General features: G+C 35.5%; 2 protein-coding genes across 4 annotated transcripts; one reads left to right on the top strand and one right to left on the bottom strand.

The window, feature by feature from the left end:
- The first annotated feature begins 1191 nt into the window (after positions 1–1191).
- Positions 1192–2297, top strand: LOC133284640 (uncharacterized). The gene is made up of 4 exons (XM_061481709.1): positions 1192–1529; positions 1631–1689; positions 1847–1964; positions 2064–2297. The coding sequence occupies exons 1-4, from the start codon at positions 1282–1284 to the stop codon at positions 2140–2142; spliced, it is 504 nt and encodes a 167-aa protein (XP_061337693.1). The 5' UTR covers positions 1192–1281; the 3' UTR covers positions 2143–2297.
- Positions 2298–2535: 238 nt separating this feature from the next.
- On the bottom strand, positions 2536–10592 carry LOC133284595 (chromophore lyase CRL, chloroplastic). Of its 3 annotated transcripts, none has more exons than XM_061481665.1 (10): positions 10424–10592; positions 10078–10239; positions 9923–9972; positions 9780–9840; positions 9614–9649; positions 9361–9411; positions 8571–8663; positions 3382–3486; positions 3180–3275; positions 2536–3050 (listed from the first exon to the last, which is right to left on the bottom strand). In XM_061481665.1, the coding sequence occupies exons 2-10, from the start codon at positions 10237–10239 to the stop codon at positions 2910–2912; spliced, it is 795 nt and encodes a 264-aa protein (XP_061337649.1). In that variant the 5' UTR covers positions 10424–10592; the 3' UTR covers positions 2536–2909. The 3 variants fall into 3 exon arrangements, with proteins under 3 accessions (XP_061337649.1, XP_061337642.1, XP_061337656.1); XM_061481658.1 differs by having other exon boundaries at positions 2537–3050; positions 10078–10242; XM_061481672.1 differs by having other exon boundaries at positions 2537–3050; positions 3180–3272; positions 10078–10242.
- Positions 10593–15434: the final 4842 nt, after the last annotated feature.

Below are 15434 nucleotides of genomic sequence, written 5' to 3'. Positions count from 1 at the left end.
ATTTTATGATTTTTGGGTTGAGATGTGGTGTTCCTTACCATTTTCTATATTGACTTTGCCCTTTAATCCATTTGATAATTCCCCTTACCATGTGCTCCCCAATCACCCAACTTTGATATCGGAGCCAATGGTTATTTGACCTTTGTGAACCTAGTATATATATATATATATATATATATATATGATGGTTAGTGTTTGGGTTTGATAGGCTAGCCAAACCCATAATGTGAAGCTAGTGATGACATATAAAGGAAAGGACCTATAAACATAATGCTTTGAAGTTTTAGATTGAAATATGGTATCTAAACCCATTTATCACAGTGAGTTCATCACTTGGTTCATTTGATGGCAATTTCCCATACCATGAACTCCCTAGTTACCAAACACTTGGCCAATTTTTCTAAGAACTAATTTAGAACCATAAGTATTTAGAAGCTCTCAACAATACGGGGACAAGAAAAGTAACGGAAAACCAACGTTTTCCTTTCATCAGAGGTCTCGAGATTGAGCCTTAAGAATAAAAAAATTATCTTGGTAATTAATAAATTGGTGAATATATATATATATATATATATATATATATATATATATATATATTCACTAATTTATAAATTTTACTCTGGAGTCAAATGATTTCTCCCTTATATATATATATATATATATATATATATAGGGGAGAGATTATTTGACTCCAGAGTAAGATTTATAAATTAGTGAATATATATATATATATATATATATATATATATATATATATATATATATATATATATAGGGGAGAGATCATTTGACTCCAGAGTAAGATTTATAAATTAGTGAATATATACATATAGGAGAGAGATCATTTGACTCCAGAGTAAGACTTATAAGTCTTATTCTCTATCCTAGCCGTTGATTTCCGTCCATCAATAATTAAGATGAGGAGTAAGACTTAAATTTTTTACTCTGGGGTCAAAAAAAAAAAAAACCCTCCTGTACGGGGGGAGAGATCATTTTCTAAAGTGTGGGGCTTTAGCAAAAATGCATCGATACTTGGTGCATAATGCAAAAATAAAAGAGAAGACGTAGTCCTAATAAGATGAAATCAAAACCATAAAGTGGTAAAAGGCTTGTGTGGGGAGTATGAATGCCACGCTTTCCACGTAGGCTTCAGACACAAAACCAATTATACATTTACATAGTCACCCGTTGTTTCCACAACCATTTTCTTATCTTCTTGTCTCTCTTTCTTCTCACTTCCTTGACTCTGCGATACAGAGGAAGAACAAAAGGGAAAGAAAAATGGCCTTGCACTTGCAGGCATTCACAACCAACCTTCACACTGCTAAGTCCCCACCTTCATTAGCCCCCACTAGCAATGCTGGCCTTCGACCACTGTTTAACCCTTTTGCTTTGAAGTCATCATCATCTTTCTTCTATGGTTCCCTTAACCTCTTACTTCATCCTAATCAACACCATCTTACTTGTGGAGCTCCCAGGATTTCCATGCGTGTGGCTTCCAAGCAAGCCTATATATGTCGTGATTGCGGGTACCCTTTACTCTTTTCCCTCTCAATATAGTATATGAATGAAATCTATGGACTCGTACTTTATATACAACAATCTTATGCTTCTCCTGATAATGATGCAGGTATATTTACAATGAGAGGACCCCCTTTGAGAAATTGCCTGATAAATTCTTCTGTCCTGGTAATTAAATTACTTTTGTCTTTACCCTCTTACTTGATTAAGGTCTCATAATTATATTGGTAAGAAAGGAGCACTTCTTGTGAGAAGCAAAAGAAAGAAGGGTCGTTTAACTAAGTAGGTAGATTGCATTATCATTGCATTAAATGGTCTTTTGCAGTCTGTGGTGCTCCAAAAGGAAGGTTTAAGTCATATGCTCCAGCTGTCACAAAAAACGCAAATGATAAAGATGTTAGAAAGGCACGAAAAGCCGAAATCCAAAGAGATGAAACAATTGGGTGAGCCATAATCCTTATCTTTTTGCCTACAGAGGAATATGTTCACTCAGGTGCATCATTTTTTGTCTTAACATTATCTATGTGATAAACTTTGCACAGGAAGGCACTTCCTATTGGAGTTGCCGTGGGAATTGCAGTGCTTGCGGGATTATACTTCTATCTGAACAACAAATTTTAGCTGCATGATTGGTTGCATTACCCTTTACGTCAGAAAAATGGACCTCTAATCTATTGCTGTTCTTTTGTTTATTTAGTTCAACTTTTGCACGGTTCCATTTAGTTCCTTGTGTTCAATTTCCACTCAAGCTTGTACCCAAAAAAAAAAAAAAGTTATCTCAAGTTAAACCAGAAATAAAACAGAAATATCAGAAAACTGAATTCGGATTTCATTTGCCATCTATGACTGATCAAAGGGCCTCAAAATATATGGTGCTATTATCCTGGGAGAGAAGATTCGTCATGTTTATCAAGTCAATAGCGAAATGTAGTCATTGCCCGGTAAAAAGATATCAAAATTGTCACCAACAAAGTGATAAGAAGCATTTGATATTTTCAACAATGTCAAAAGGAAAGCAGAAAATACGACGTTAAGGTCAATGACAAGCACATGGAAAACAATAGGTTTCTAAGAATTTCTTCCCCAAGAAAGTCAAAAATTATAGTAATACATTCTCTAAAGACGATTCTGGCATTACAATTGTAGGCGCATATTATGCATTTTCTCAATACTAAGCTTTTCGGCCTCGTCATAACTATAAGCCCCTCTATCTCTTCAAAGATATACTAGAATTATCCATCCAACTTTGACCCCAAAATTATTGGCCTATTGCTTTTAACTGAAATCAAAATATTGACATGATAGAAATGACTAACATACGAGGAAGACATTATATTGACAGACAGCTACAGTAGCAGAAATACACATTGTGGTTTTACGAAACGCCTTCATTCTTGCAAAATAAATGAACCCTCTATTCTTCTCTCCATGGATGGTGGAGGGGGGAAGTTCAAGGGAGAAAACATATCAGTAAAACTGGATGTTGGTGCAGCTTTGAACTCGTAAGGACCATCTTTTTGTCCCCAAACCTGCAATCACATAGAAATTAGTTTCATGTTTATGTTTTTCTCTGTTGTTCATAGTTGCAAGTAACTGTAATGGTAAAAGTAATCCATCAAACTAAACAAAGTAGATAAAGCGAGATGAAGAAAACTAACTTGATTTCCATCATCATCATAACCCCTATCCCAGGTATGTATCTCATTGTTCTTCATAACTGCAAGTTCTGAAGTACAGTAGGTTGCTCCATTCTGCTATAAAAAGGAGAGAAAATAATTCAACCCACCTCTTGTACACACAGGCACTGGTATAAAGGATGGGGCGGAGAATATTAAGACAATAGTTTGAACTGAAAATTACCCAAGAATTAGGAAATCCGCCAGGCGGGGTTGAACCTTCATATAAGCAACGTTTTCCACGGGGACAACGCTTAAGATGTATTGTTGTCAAATGTTCTGCAATATCCTGCAAATCACAATTCAAGTATTCAGGAAAGTCAACTACAAAAATGAATAGAAGTATTGTCCGAGCATTAGAGATCTTAAGCTATTCAAATACACATAAATGCATCATGAATTCCCATTTAGCACATGCTCAAGCAATTATCTAAGAAACTATCAATCAAAATAGATTTTTGTGCAGAATTTTTAAAAAGATTATTCAATTAATGTAATATGTCTTTCAATAATCTAAGAAGCAAACAAAAATAACCTAAGAAAAGCCACAACAACATTCACACAGGCAGAGCAAGAAAAGAAATTGGGACAATATTATCATCAGAAAGTAGAAGTGATAAACCATTCCATGGGAGGAATTTCATTTATTTCTGTTAATTTAACTATTAGTATTTCACGAAAGAAAGAGCCTTCATACCCTGTTTTGTCCAGGTAATACATTCAAGAAGCCAGCTAAGCTTCTACATCCAACTTTGATAAGTATTTGTGTAACTCTTACAGTGTTACTTTTACCTTTACTGTGTGTATCTTTTACTGTTTTACCTCTTGTGCATTGTATAGTCCTTACTACAGCAGATACTCACCTAATTGGTTGTTAGATTTTAACTATTTCTGAATATCCAACCAGTGAAGCATTCGAAGCCTGGGACAATGCACAAATTGTTCCATGGCATGATGAAGGGTAGATCTTGGCAACTAAGATCTGAGCTCAGATCCATGAAAAAGGATTCGGAGTCAATAAAGGAGTATCTTGCACGAATCAAGAATTTGTGCGACTCACTAAAGGTGATTGGGAATGCAGTCTCAGCTGAAGAGCACATTGAAATAATTTTGTAAGGACTACCATCAGAATACAATGCGTTTGTGATGTTGGTCAATGGAAGAGAAAAACCATACTCAAACGCTGACCTTGGAATAACATACATAGATACTTCACCTGTTCCAACATCTATTCCTATCTCTAATCTGCCCAGGCACTACCCTATGTCCAGAACTCATTCAGATTCTGCCTCCTCTCAACAAATCAGCCATGTTGTCCCACCCTCCTTACCAAACAACACTTCATCTATGGAGTTCCCTACATATACTCATGACCCACCTTCTCACTCTCCTAGTCATTCAGATTCACCTGCTTCTTCTCAGCTACTGCCCCAAAATTCCAGTTCCCCTGCCGCTACTAATGTACCTCCTTCATCACCTCCTAGTTTTGCCCAACAATTCTCAAACTCTCCACCATCCACTTCCTCCTCAATCCCTTCCACTCCTGACTCATCTCCTTCAGTTTCTTATGACACTTCATGTCCTTCCTCTCATTCAGAGTACATTCCTTCTGGCGCACTTAGTACACCATCACCTACACACTCTTTAACCATCAGGTCCAAAACTGCAGCTAGACATCTAGCCTTGCTCACACATGTTGAGCCTTCTACTATGAGCCAAGCCTTGACCAGCCCTCATTGGTTCAAGGCTATGCAACTAGAGTATAATGCTTTGCTCACTAATAACACTTGGCAACTTGTTCCTTTACCTCATGGAAGGCAAGCAATAGGATGCAAGTGGGTCTTCAAAAGGAAAACCCATATCGGAGTATGAACAAGTACAAGGCCAGACTAGTGGCCAAAGGCTTCCACCAAAGGGCTGGTTTTGATTATAATGAGACGTTTTCCCCGGTTTTGAAGCTAGTCACAGTTTGAATCATTCTTCAAGATGCTCTCACCTTTGGCTGGCCCTTAAGACAGCTTGACATCAACAATGCCTTCCTCAATGTAATTTGAAGGAAGAGGTCTATATGCAACAGCCCCTGGCCTTGAAGCAAATGATAAATCCCTAGTTTGAAGACTTACTAAGTCCCTCTATGGGCTGAAACAAGCCCCAAGGGCAAGGTTTGAAAAACTCGAACAACCTCTAGTCACTCTTGGTTTTCAACCAAGTCTTTGTGATCCATCATTGTTCATTTACAAGACTGCTTCCAGATTGATCTTTCTATTGGTGCATGTGGATGATATTATAGTAACCAGTAATGATAATGCATTTATTCAAACAATTGTTTCCCAGTTGCATTCTACCATTGCTCTGAAAGATCTAGGTGCCCTTGACTATTGTCTTTATATTATTTTCTAACACACACCCATCTCGTAAGAGCCCGTTGGGCTTCAAACGTAGATACTGCAAAGGTCCAATTTTTTTTGGTTTTACCCAGTACTTATTTAATTCCACAAATGGGGGGCGGTGAGGATCGAACTCGTGACCTTATGGTCATTGAAGCTTTGATACCATGTAAAGAACCAATTCAACCTAAAACTTTAAGGTGTTGAGTGAGAGCCTTTTTAATGGTTTATATTATTCTCTAACAAATAGAGGTAACGCAGAAATCTCCGACTACTGTTTTTCTTATTCAGTCCAAATATATTAGAGAGTTACTGGCAAGGTAGAAATGCATGATGCAAAAGCTATCTCCTCCCCTATGCCCTCCAATTGTAAACTCTCACGAATTGGCTCCAATTATTTTTCAGACCCATATCTCTATAGATCCATAGTGGGTGCTCTATAATATGCAATCATCACCAAACCTGAGATCAAATTTGCAGTGAATAAAGTCTGCCAATTCATAAGTCAGTCATTGGAGGATCATTGGAAGGTTGTCAAAAGAATTTTGAGATATCTCAACGGAACTAGCTCCTTCGGTCTATCTCTCCAATGTGCCAATTCTAATTCATCAGTCAGTCATTGGAGGATCATTGGAAGGTTGTCAAGAGAATTTTGAGATATCTCAAAGGAACTAGCTCCTTCGGTGTCTTGCTCCAATGTGCCAATTCTAAGGGTTCTTTCTCCCTCACTTCCTTTAGTGATGCAGATTGGGCTAGTGACCTAGATGATAAAAGGTCAACCTCTGGTGCTTGTATCTTTTTGGATCCAAATTTGGTTTCTTGGTCCAAGAAACAGACCCTGGTTGCTAGGTCCACGGCTAAGGCAGAAGCTTGGCCCTAACTTGTGCAGAAATTCTATGGATCAAATCTCTTCTTACGTGAATTGAAGCTACCATTATCCACACCTCAAATCTTTTGTGATAACTTGAGTGCCATTGCTTTGTCTCATGATCCAGTACTGCATGTTAGGATGAATGACATGGAACTTGATCTTCATTTTGTTCATTAAGGAGTCCTTGCAAAAGAACTTTTTGTCTCTCATGTTCTTGCTTCTGATCAAGTAGTTGATACTCTCACTAAGGCTCTCTGACCCATCAGGCTTGCAGAATTGAGACACAAACTTAGAGTCCTAGATTCTGCCCTGCAGCTCCAATCCCCTTGCATTTGAGGGGGAGTATTAGTATAACTTTTACAGTGTTACTTTTACCTTTACTGTGTATCTTTTACTGTTTTACCTCTGTAGCATATTGTGTTACTATAGTCCTTAGTACAGTAGATACTCACCTAATTGGTTGTTGTAATTTGTAACCATTTAAAGTTTATAAGTTAAGCTGGTGAGATTAGTTAGTGACTCATTGTTGAGTCACCTTTGAGCTCTACAAATAGAGCATGTGTCAGAGCTTAATGTAACTTTACTTTTCTTCATATGAAATGATATTCAAATCTTCTCTCTCATCATCTCTCTGGCTTCACACTCTTCTTCTCTTGCCTTGCATGGCTTCCTCTGTGAATCTCAATTGTAAGTCATAGAATTATCATAGTATCCCCTTATAAACAAAATTTAGGGGCTAATAATACATGCTGCATCTCCTCAGACAAGATGGAACATGCCTTCTGTAAAGAATCAATTCAATCCAAAAGCTTAAGTTGTTGGATGAGGCTGTATTAATGGTTTTATATTTCTCTAACATGCCCCCTCACACGAGAGCTCACTGGGCTTAAAGGGTGGACAATGCATAGGCCTACTTACCTATGCTAACAAATTCCATAAGACTTAATTAATTATTAATTAAATGGAGGGTGATGAGGATCGAACCCATGACATCGAAGCTCTGATACCATGTAAAGAACCAATTCAACCCAAAAGCTTAAGCTGATGAGTGAGGTTACATTAATGGTTATATATATCTCTAACACCTTCACTCATTTGGTCAATCATAACTTCAAAGATATAGAACTCTATTACTAACTTGTAGGCTCATAATAAATTAAAAGTTGCTCCTGCTACTCAGCCTCGAGCCTTGAGCATTATACAGGGACGTGTTGTAGGAGTAACCCATTACCTACCATTCCTATATCATAGACATGGATATAGGAATATTTTCGTTCCTTGCCTACCCTTTCTTCCACATGAAAGAAAGTTTGAATAGCAGTATCCGTTGGTAGAGGGAGCGAGGAGGACAGAATAGGAAATAAAGGTAATATTCATGTTAAGTCTGGAGCATAACCAAATGCTGATCTGGCAAGGAATAGTGGAGGCTCAAAATTCGGTTGGGCAGAAGTAAGAATATAAGAGGGAAGGATATGGGGTGTATGGTAGGCACGAATTCTATATTTATCTTTTATTTCCTGCATTTTTCTGTTTTTGTAAGGAGCTAGTCTCCATTGCTTTTATAAGTAAAAATCAGTTACTATTAGACAATTGATATTGAGATGCATTTGACTCACCATACTCCCTTTATCAACCCTGAAAGCTGGCCAATTAGATTCTCAGCATCTCCAGCACTTTGTAATATAATCCTTAATCATTAATATATTTTGCAATATTCAATTTGAGATGTTTATACCAAAACTTGGCTTCAGCTGTGGTTTTCTAGTTGTTTGCCAGTTGTAATGTCTATGCAGTTTCTGCGTACCCATCAACCTATCTACAACTACTATGTAATGATTTTCAAAACATCCTAAGATTTTCCTTCTTTTTGTTTGTCTCTTTTGCACCTTGCTTTTCTTTCTTTTCATCCTGAAAATATCTTTTATTTTTCACCAATCTCCTTCTCTCATGTTTTTCTTTATTTTCTTCACACTACCTCTACACTATCTTTTTTTAAAATCAATCTCTTTTCGATCACACTTCTCTCTCTAAACATATAACATGACAAATGTCTAAAAATAAGAAGCCTCTAAGCTAAGTTCACAATATGAACTATGAACATGGGTGAATGCTTACCCCAATGACTTCTTCTGGCTGTGGACGCTGATCCCTTGGTCGATCACAGAAATTCTTGTACTCCTCCATGTCTCTAATGGCATATGTACTTAACTGCCATTGAATAGAAATTAGTATACTTGCTCTAAGTCAAAACAAAATATAACAGCCACTTGTAACAAGAAAAAAGAGAAATATGCTATTCTTCTAAAGAAGAAAAAAAATAAAGTGCAAGCATGCTTCTAGTAATCAGAGCAAAATTATAAGAACAAGTCTCCATGTAATGTAGGACAACGGTTGGATCAGTTATACTCAACTGTTGGGTGTTGTTTGGAATATTGTAGAAGAGTACTGTCCATACCACTGTACTGTGAGTACTAATCTACCATAACCAAATAACAACCCAGCATTTATTTATAATTGACCCCCTTTGTCCTGCATCACTGTGTATACACAAAACCAGAAAAACTTCATAACAAGTTTAAAACAGTTTACAAAAAAAAATTCCTTTTCGTAAGGAAGGCATAGCATACATTTTTTTTCATTGCCATTCTATAGAAAAGTAATCGTAAATTCCCTTTAAAGATCTCAATACGGTTTAATGAAACTAGAGATGTCAAAAAAGAGGCATCAGCATCATTAATGCATGCTAATCATTGTACTCAAGGCAAGGGTGGTGTGGCTAATTCAGACTCTTCACAGAGAAAACTTATCACAATCATTAAACCACATTACGTACAAATTAAGCGCTACAAGAAAGGAAAGAACTCATAAAAGGGCATCAACATCTTTAAAGTGACTAAATACATACCTCAACATCACATTTCAACTCTTTTGGACAAGGTTTCACCATAAAAAACCTCTGCAAAAAAGATGAGACAATTAACATTAAGATATTTTTGAATCATAGAGAAAACCAAACAATAATGTAAAAAGTTTAACGTGCAGCAATCTTCACAGAAGCTCATGGCCAATGGAAATATCTTGCTCCAGTTCATATTTCAAGTATGAAGAAATAGAAAAGGAAAACATAAATAAGAATTCTCACAAGATATATACACTACCTGCCGAAATGGTTTTTGTGGACTCCTCCAAAAGGCCTAGCAGCATTAAAAAAAAAAAAAAAAAATCTTCATTGAGCTAATTTTTAAAGCACAGATAAAAAAAAAAAGATTAAAAACAATCACTCACAAAGAAGAAACTTATAGACATGTATAGAGTAATGCCCACCTGTTCAAAATACAGAACCTTTGAACCATCTACTAGCTCTGCTGCTGGGCATGTAAGCATTCTGTAAATATCAAATTTCAGTGTTGCATTTCTAAGACACTCTATTGTCCACCAAAAAAGAAGAAAAAGAGGGATAAACATACCTAATATTGAAATAGTTATCAGGGTCTCTGCAAGCTTGCTCCTTTGAATACTACACCAAGTTAATGTTTCAGAAACAAAATAAAAATTAAAAAAATTAAACCTAGACTATATATATATTTTTTAAAAGAGAAAAGTGGATTAAATTAATAAAAACCTTTTCGCCGGTGAGGGACTGAGTCACAAAACGAGCATGGTCCCAGCGTGTTGTGGACTTACGGAGGCGTTTAACGAGAAGTGCACCACCAATTAGTAGCAGAGTCTTGACGGCCAACCCTTGAGCACGGTTCCATCCATTGGAATCCGACCCGGTACCCATCTTCTATATGTTTTTTTTTTTTGTTTTATTTATTGAAATGAATAATGAAAACCAATCATGGAATGAATTGCGGCAGTAGAAGCACCATAACATAACAGCGGCTATAACCACAGGAAGTTGAAACCAGAATTCTACAACATTAGAAAGTTGAATTGAAGTTCGAGGAGTGCAGAGGTTTGCGTACCTCGTTCTCTTTCTTATTCGTCTCTGGCCTGTGAATCGCTCATCTGAGCCACACTGAGAGAGTGAGAGGCCACAAGTTCCAATTTTTCTTCAACCCTTTTTTGTTCAGTACCCAAATGATTAGAAGTTAGAACTTGTTGTGCAGTCAGTGGCTCACGGTGTAGAAATTATGAGTCTTAATAACCTTATTTAAATGAGGGGAATTGCCATGTACCACCATTATATACTTGTTTAGTTATTATTGCATCAATTTAAAATAGAATAAAGTATTTTTTAGATTTTCAACGAAATTTATTTTAATTCGTTAAAAAAACAAAATTGACTCATAGTTACTCGTAGTCTTTTAAAGATTAACATAGGTCTTCTTGAATTTCAAAAAGACCACAATTTCAATTAATTAGATCTATTTTAAATTTCAGTGAGATCACAAGTCAATTTTTTTATAAGAGATTAAAATGGCCCATGTGATTTTTGTTGAGGACCCAAAAAGTATTTTAATCTTTAAAATGTCAACGGCTAGACTTATCACTCTTATTAATTGTTCGGTTATCGTTGAATTAATTTGAAATTAACAACCGCTAATTTTTTTTTAACTCTTGATTTTAAATTGATTCAATGATAATCAAACAAGTAATAAAAGTGGTAAGCTTAAAATAGTGGCAAGAAAAACATTTTTCTTAAATTAATACATATTTGTATAAATGATAATAATACATATGAACCTGCTGTTTAAAAAATATATATACTGTTCTGGATAGCCCACTCACATGGGCCCAACCGTTAGGCCCAGCCTAAAAAGCCCTCTTTTAGAAGGCAACTTAGGGTTCCCCCTCTTCTCCATGCACACCAGCTCATGCCTATCCTGAAAAGGCTAGGCTGACTAAGTTGACTAGGGCTCTTGCTCTAAATACCCCCTCTCACATTGAGGGACGGATCTTCTTCTTCTCCACTCAGCCTCCACGGCTATGACTATGGAGAGCCACCTTAGCCACTTCCACACACACACCTCCCTTATGCACCATGGGAAGCTCCACTAGTGCTTGGTCTCTACCATTGCCACTATAAACACCTCATATATCAACATACAGACATCTTATGTACACTAAGAGTACATATACATAGACTTCTCTTACTCTTAAATTAAAAAAGAAAAGATCTTAAAATGATTTTTAAAATAATAGATCAAATGAATATTTAATTTGAAAATAAATATCGAAGCAAATAAGTATAGTTTACTTAAATCTTAAATTTGATGTTTATCGAAATATTAAGGAAGCATCTTCTGTCATTTTAATTAAAAATAGAGGACTCGATTTCTTTTTGCTTAAGTTCTTAGGGTCTCATTTATAATCCGAAAATATTAATTTCAATGGAAGAGTATAGGCTAATTTTTAATGTCATTATAATTTAAAACTCAGAGGAGTTTAGGTGAAATAATCAAGAGGGGGTAACTGGCATTCATGGTCGATATGGTAGTTGTTGGAGGACAACGCCATAATGGTCCATGTTCAAATGCTGGTAGAGGGAACAAAAAATAAAAAATCAAAGGGGGTAATTTTGTTTTTCTTTTTACATTGAAAATAAAGAAAGGAAAAAACACTAACGCGTCATCGAAGGAACCATCATCAAATAGGACATTTCCCACTTAACTGGGGGAATTAGCTACAGCAGAATAACCACCCATTTCTAGCTAATGGAGTGATTTGATTCTTAAAATTTAATTCTAGAAATTTCAGAAATAAAAAATATCCTAATGAAATAAAAATATGAATGCCAAAAATAAAAGAAATGGTACGGATGACTATGTAGACTGTAATATGTCATTTTTCTGTGGAGAAAAGAACTTTTCTTATAAACAACCATTAACAGTAACATAATGCCACGACCAGGTTTAATTAACTGCTATAAACGATAAGATCGCTCAATCTCGAGAGTCGAGAGCTATTGATTTGTGTTAGCTTTGAATTGTATCTATTTTAATGGTTTGATTTCTGTTTTATTTACGCTGAAAAGAGTTCAGAAGTGCAGGGTAGTGGACCAAATAGCACCAAGGCAAGCCCAGCAAGATAAAATTAAGAAAAAGTGTTGAATAAAAGATTTATTTGATTGTGTTCTGATTTTTTTTTCTTAAAACTGTTTTGTAAAATAATTTTTAAAAACTAATTTTCAAAAGAAAAGAAGAAGAAAATCCATTTGATAAACTTATTTTAAAAAGAGTTTTAAAAATTAGAAAACAAAAAAATCTGCTTGCTAATTTTGTTCTAAAAATATGTTTTCAAAACAAAAAAAAACAAAAAACTTGTTTGGTTAGTAATTTTTTTCTTGTTAACTTTCTTTAAGCATATGTAAAAAATTTATAAAGTCTTTTTGAAGACTAAAATAAATCATATTATAAGTTTTTTTGTTATTTTATTTTCAATTGCTAATAATATCACATTCTCAATTCTCCCTTAATTATATTATTAATGTACATTACATTATTAATATCACATTCTCATATCCTCGGGTTTGCATATCCATTTTCAAAATGTTGCATTCGTGCTTTCTAGCTAATGTAGCACTTCTGCTAGTTACATACATACTGGAGGGCAAACTCTTGAGATCAATGCTAGTTGCGTATAGTGTAATGCACAAAAAAACTGAGTGTGGGGGTGGGGGTGTGAAAGAAAAAAAATGTAGTTGAATCATGAAATAACTCATCATTAATAACTTTTGAATCCTTTTTTGAAGTTAAAGTCAAAATATAAATGTAGTTGCAGTCACTCTTTCAACATCCCCTCAAAACTTTTAGTTCTCATTAGGCTTCTCTCTCACTTTTTTTTGGTAATTTCTCTCACTATTTAGATATACTTAGATATATGCCTACCCAAAAAAAGGAGCAAGCAAGTCATATTTACACCCCAAAATGGTTTACACAATGATATTATAGAGATATCTAACTCGTGTCAGTATATTACTTCTCAGTTATGGGTGATTTGATAAAAATCATATTCCCCTCTTCTCCTCTCAATCTTTCTGCAAGTAATGCAAGATTTAGGCTTAAAGCATGCTTTCTTTTCTCTTCAGTAACAAATCCACAAATGCATTCCTTACTTCCAAAGTACATCTGAACTAGGGTATTGGAGGACCAATACCCATAGCATCTTTGAACAGCAGAGCAAGTTGCCAGCCACAAATCATCCTACTGTTATGTTCTATTTTTTGGGGGATATAAAAGAAGAAATTCATAAAGACAGAGAAGAAAAATTACAAGGAATTTAGAGGATAAGAAATCCTCCTTAACAAAAAAAGGAAAACAAAACAACAAACAAAAACAAAAATACATCAATGGAGCATAACAGAAGGCAGAAAGAGACTCATAGAGCTACCATTTTTGCAAAAGTAATTTCGCGTACAAAAAGTGTTATATTCACATTGCAGGCTATTTGGCCATACAACACCACAACAAATTCATTTACTGACATTAATGAATCACAACAAATTTCGGGTCCTACTCTAACTTCCCAATCAGCTTCCATTGATGTCAACAAGAATGCAACAGTTCATGAAAAGTTTGAGGGCTAGAAGAACGCATAAGCATGTATTTTGATTTTGTTTACTCTTTCAGCTTTCTTCTTCATTTTGCTTTTCTGGTAAACATTTTTGTGAGGTATAAAAAAATAACTCATCTAATCTCATTTTTGTACTTAATTTTTATTATTTTCTTCATTAATTATTATAGTAAAATGACTACTCAATCTGAAGACTAAAAATAAGTCTATATCAACCAGGCAAAATCCCAAATATCTTCTTCCTAAACAACTGGAGAGAAGCCTAACCCAATCTTTCAAACCATAACCAATAAACTATTTTTTTGGAGAATATAAACTAATTCTAATAAGAACGAAAAAGGGTTTTACCGAAGAAAAATAAAGGGATTGAGAGAAGAGAAAAAACGAACTCTGGCTAAGGTTCAAACAGAGCAAGACGATGAGTTGTTTGGACTTGTGATGGCAAAAGGGTGTCGGTCATGGTGACTGGCTATGGTTTATTTCTGGCGAGGTCTCTAATTTGGAGATAGAGAAAAGGTTATGGTTGGCTGAGAGGGTGAACTTGCTTCAATTGGGTTTGGCTATGCAGGTAATGGTGGTGGTGGCCTATGTTAGATATATGCATAACACTTGTTAAAGAGAGCGTGTTGTTAAAAGAAGAAGCAGAAAGATTGGTTTTTGCTGGGAGAGCATTCGTTCGAAAACTAACAAAAGCATACCAACTTTTCAAACATCTAATGAGAGAAGATTTTACTTAGTAAAAATAAAACCTGAGAAATGCTTCCAAAGATGAAGAGAAGATGAGTGAATCCTTTCGCGCTCACTGGCTTCAGCTTCCCGCTCACTAGCTATAGAAGGTTACTGAAATTCTCAAACCCTTACGGCCTTTCATTTCACGTATATTGTAGAATAATGAAACATCAATATTTACGCAATTGGCATTAATGAGAATAGCTATTCTCTGTGTTTTTGCTTGTTTTGAGAATAGAAAACTGAAAAGGAGAATCAAAACATCATTTAGGTGTTTCCTAACTTTTGTTTTAAAAACTAAAATCCAGTTACTGTTTTAAAAATTATTTTTACAAAATAACTTATCTCTGTTACTGTTTTCTTGCCGTGAATGAGCCACGTGAATTAACGTTTTGGAAGTGAAAAGAAATCTGAACCTTAGACGAAGCTTAATCGGACGGACAACACTACTGTTGGAATTAATGAACAATGATATATTGGTTATGAATAAGAAGTGGGTTAATAAAGAAAAGAGAAAAGGGAAGTTGAAGGGATGTGTGGGTTTTAACAAGTCCCACGTTGGACAACTAGTTGGAAGTGAGAGAGTTTATAAGCTCCCACCTCACTCTCCTAGATTGGCCCTTGGGTCACTACACATTTTGTGGAGGGGGAGGAGCTAGGTGGGCTTTGGTCCACCACACACACGCACTGCTGCACACGGCTCGGATCGGTTCAGTTCAGTTCATAGGTGTG

The sequence above is a fragment of the Gastrolobium bilobum genome, unplaced genomic scaffold (genome assembly GCF_033153095.1).
Source record: "Gastrolobium bilobum isolate Gb01-03AN ecotype WA unplaced genomic scaffold, APGP_CSIRO_Gbil_v1 utg5633, whole genome shotgun sequence".
Lineage (NCBI taxonomy): Eukaryota > Viridiplantae > Streptophyta > Magnoliopsida > Fabales > Fabaceae > Gastrolobium > Gastrolobium bilobum.
Note: the sequence above shows the minus strand (reverse complement) of the source record. Positions and strands in the feature narration are given on the sequence as shown.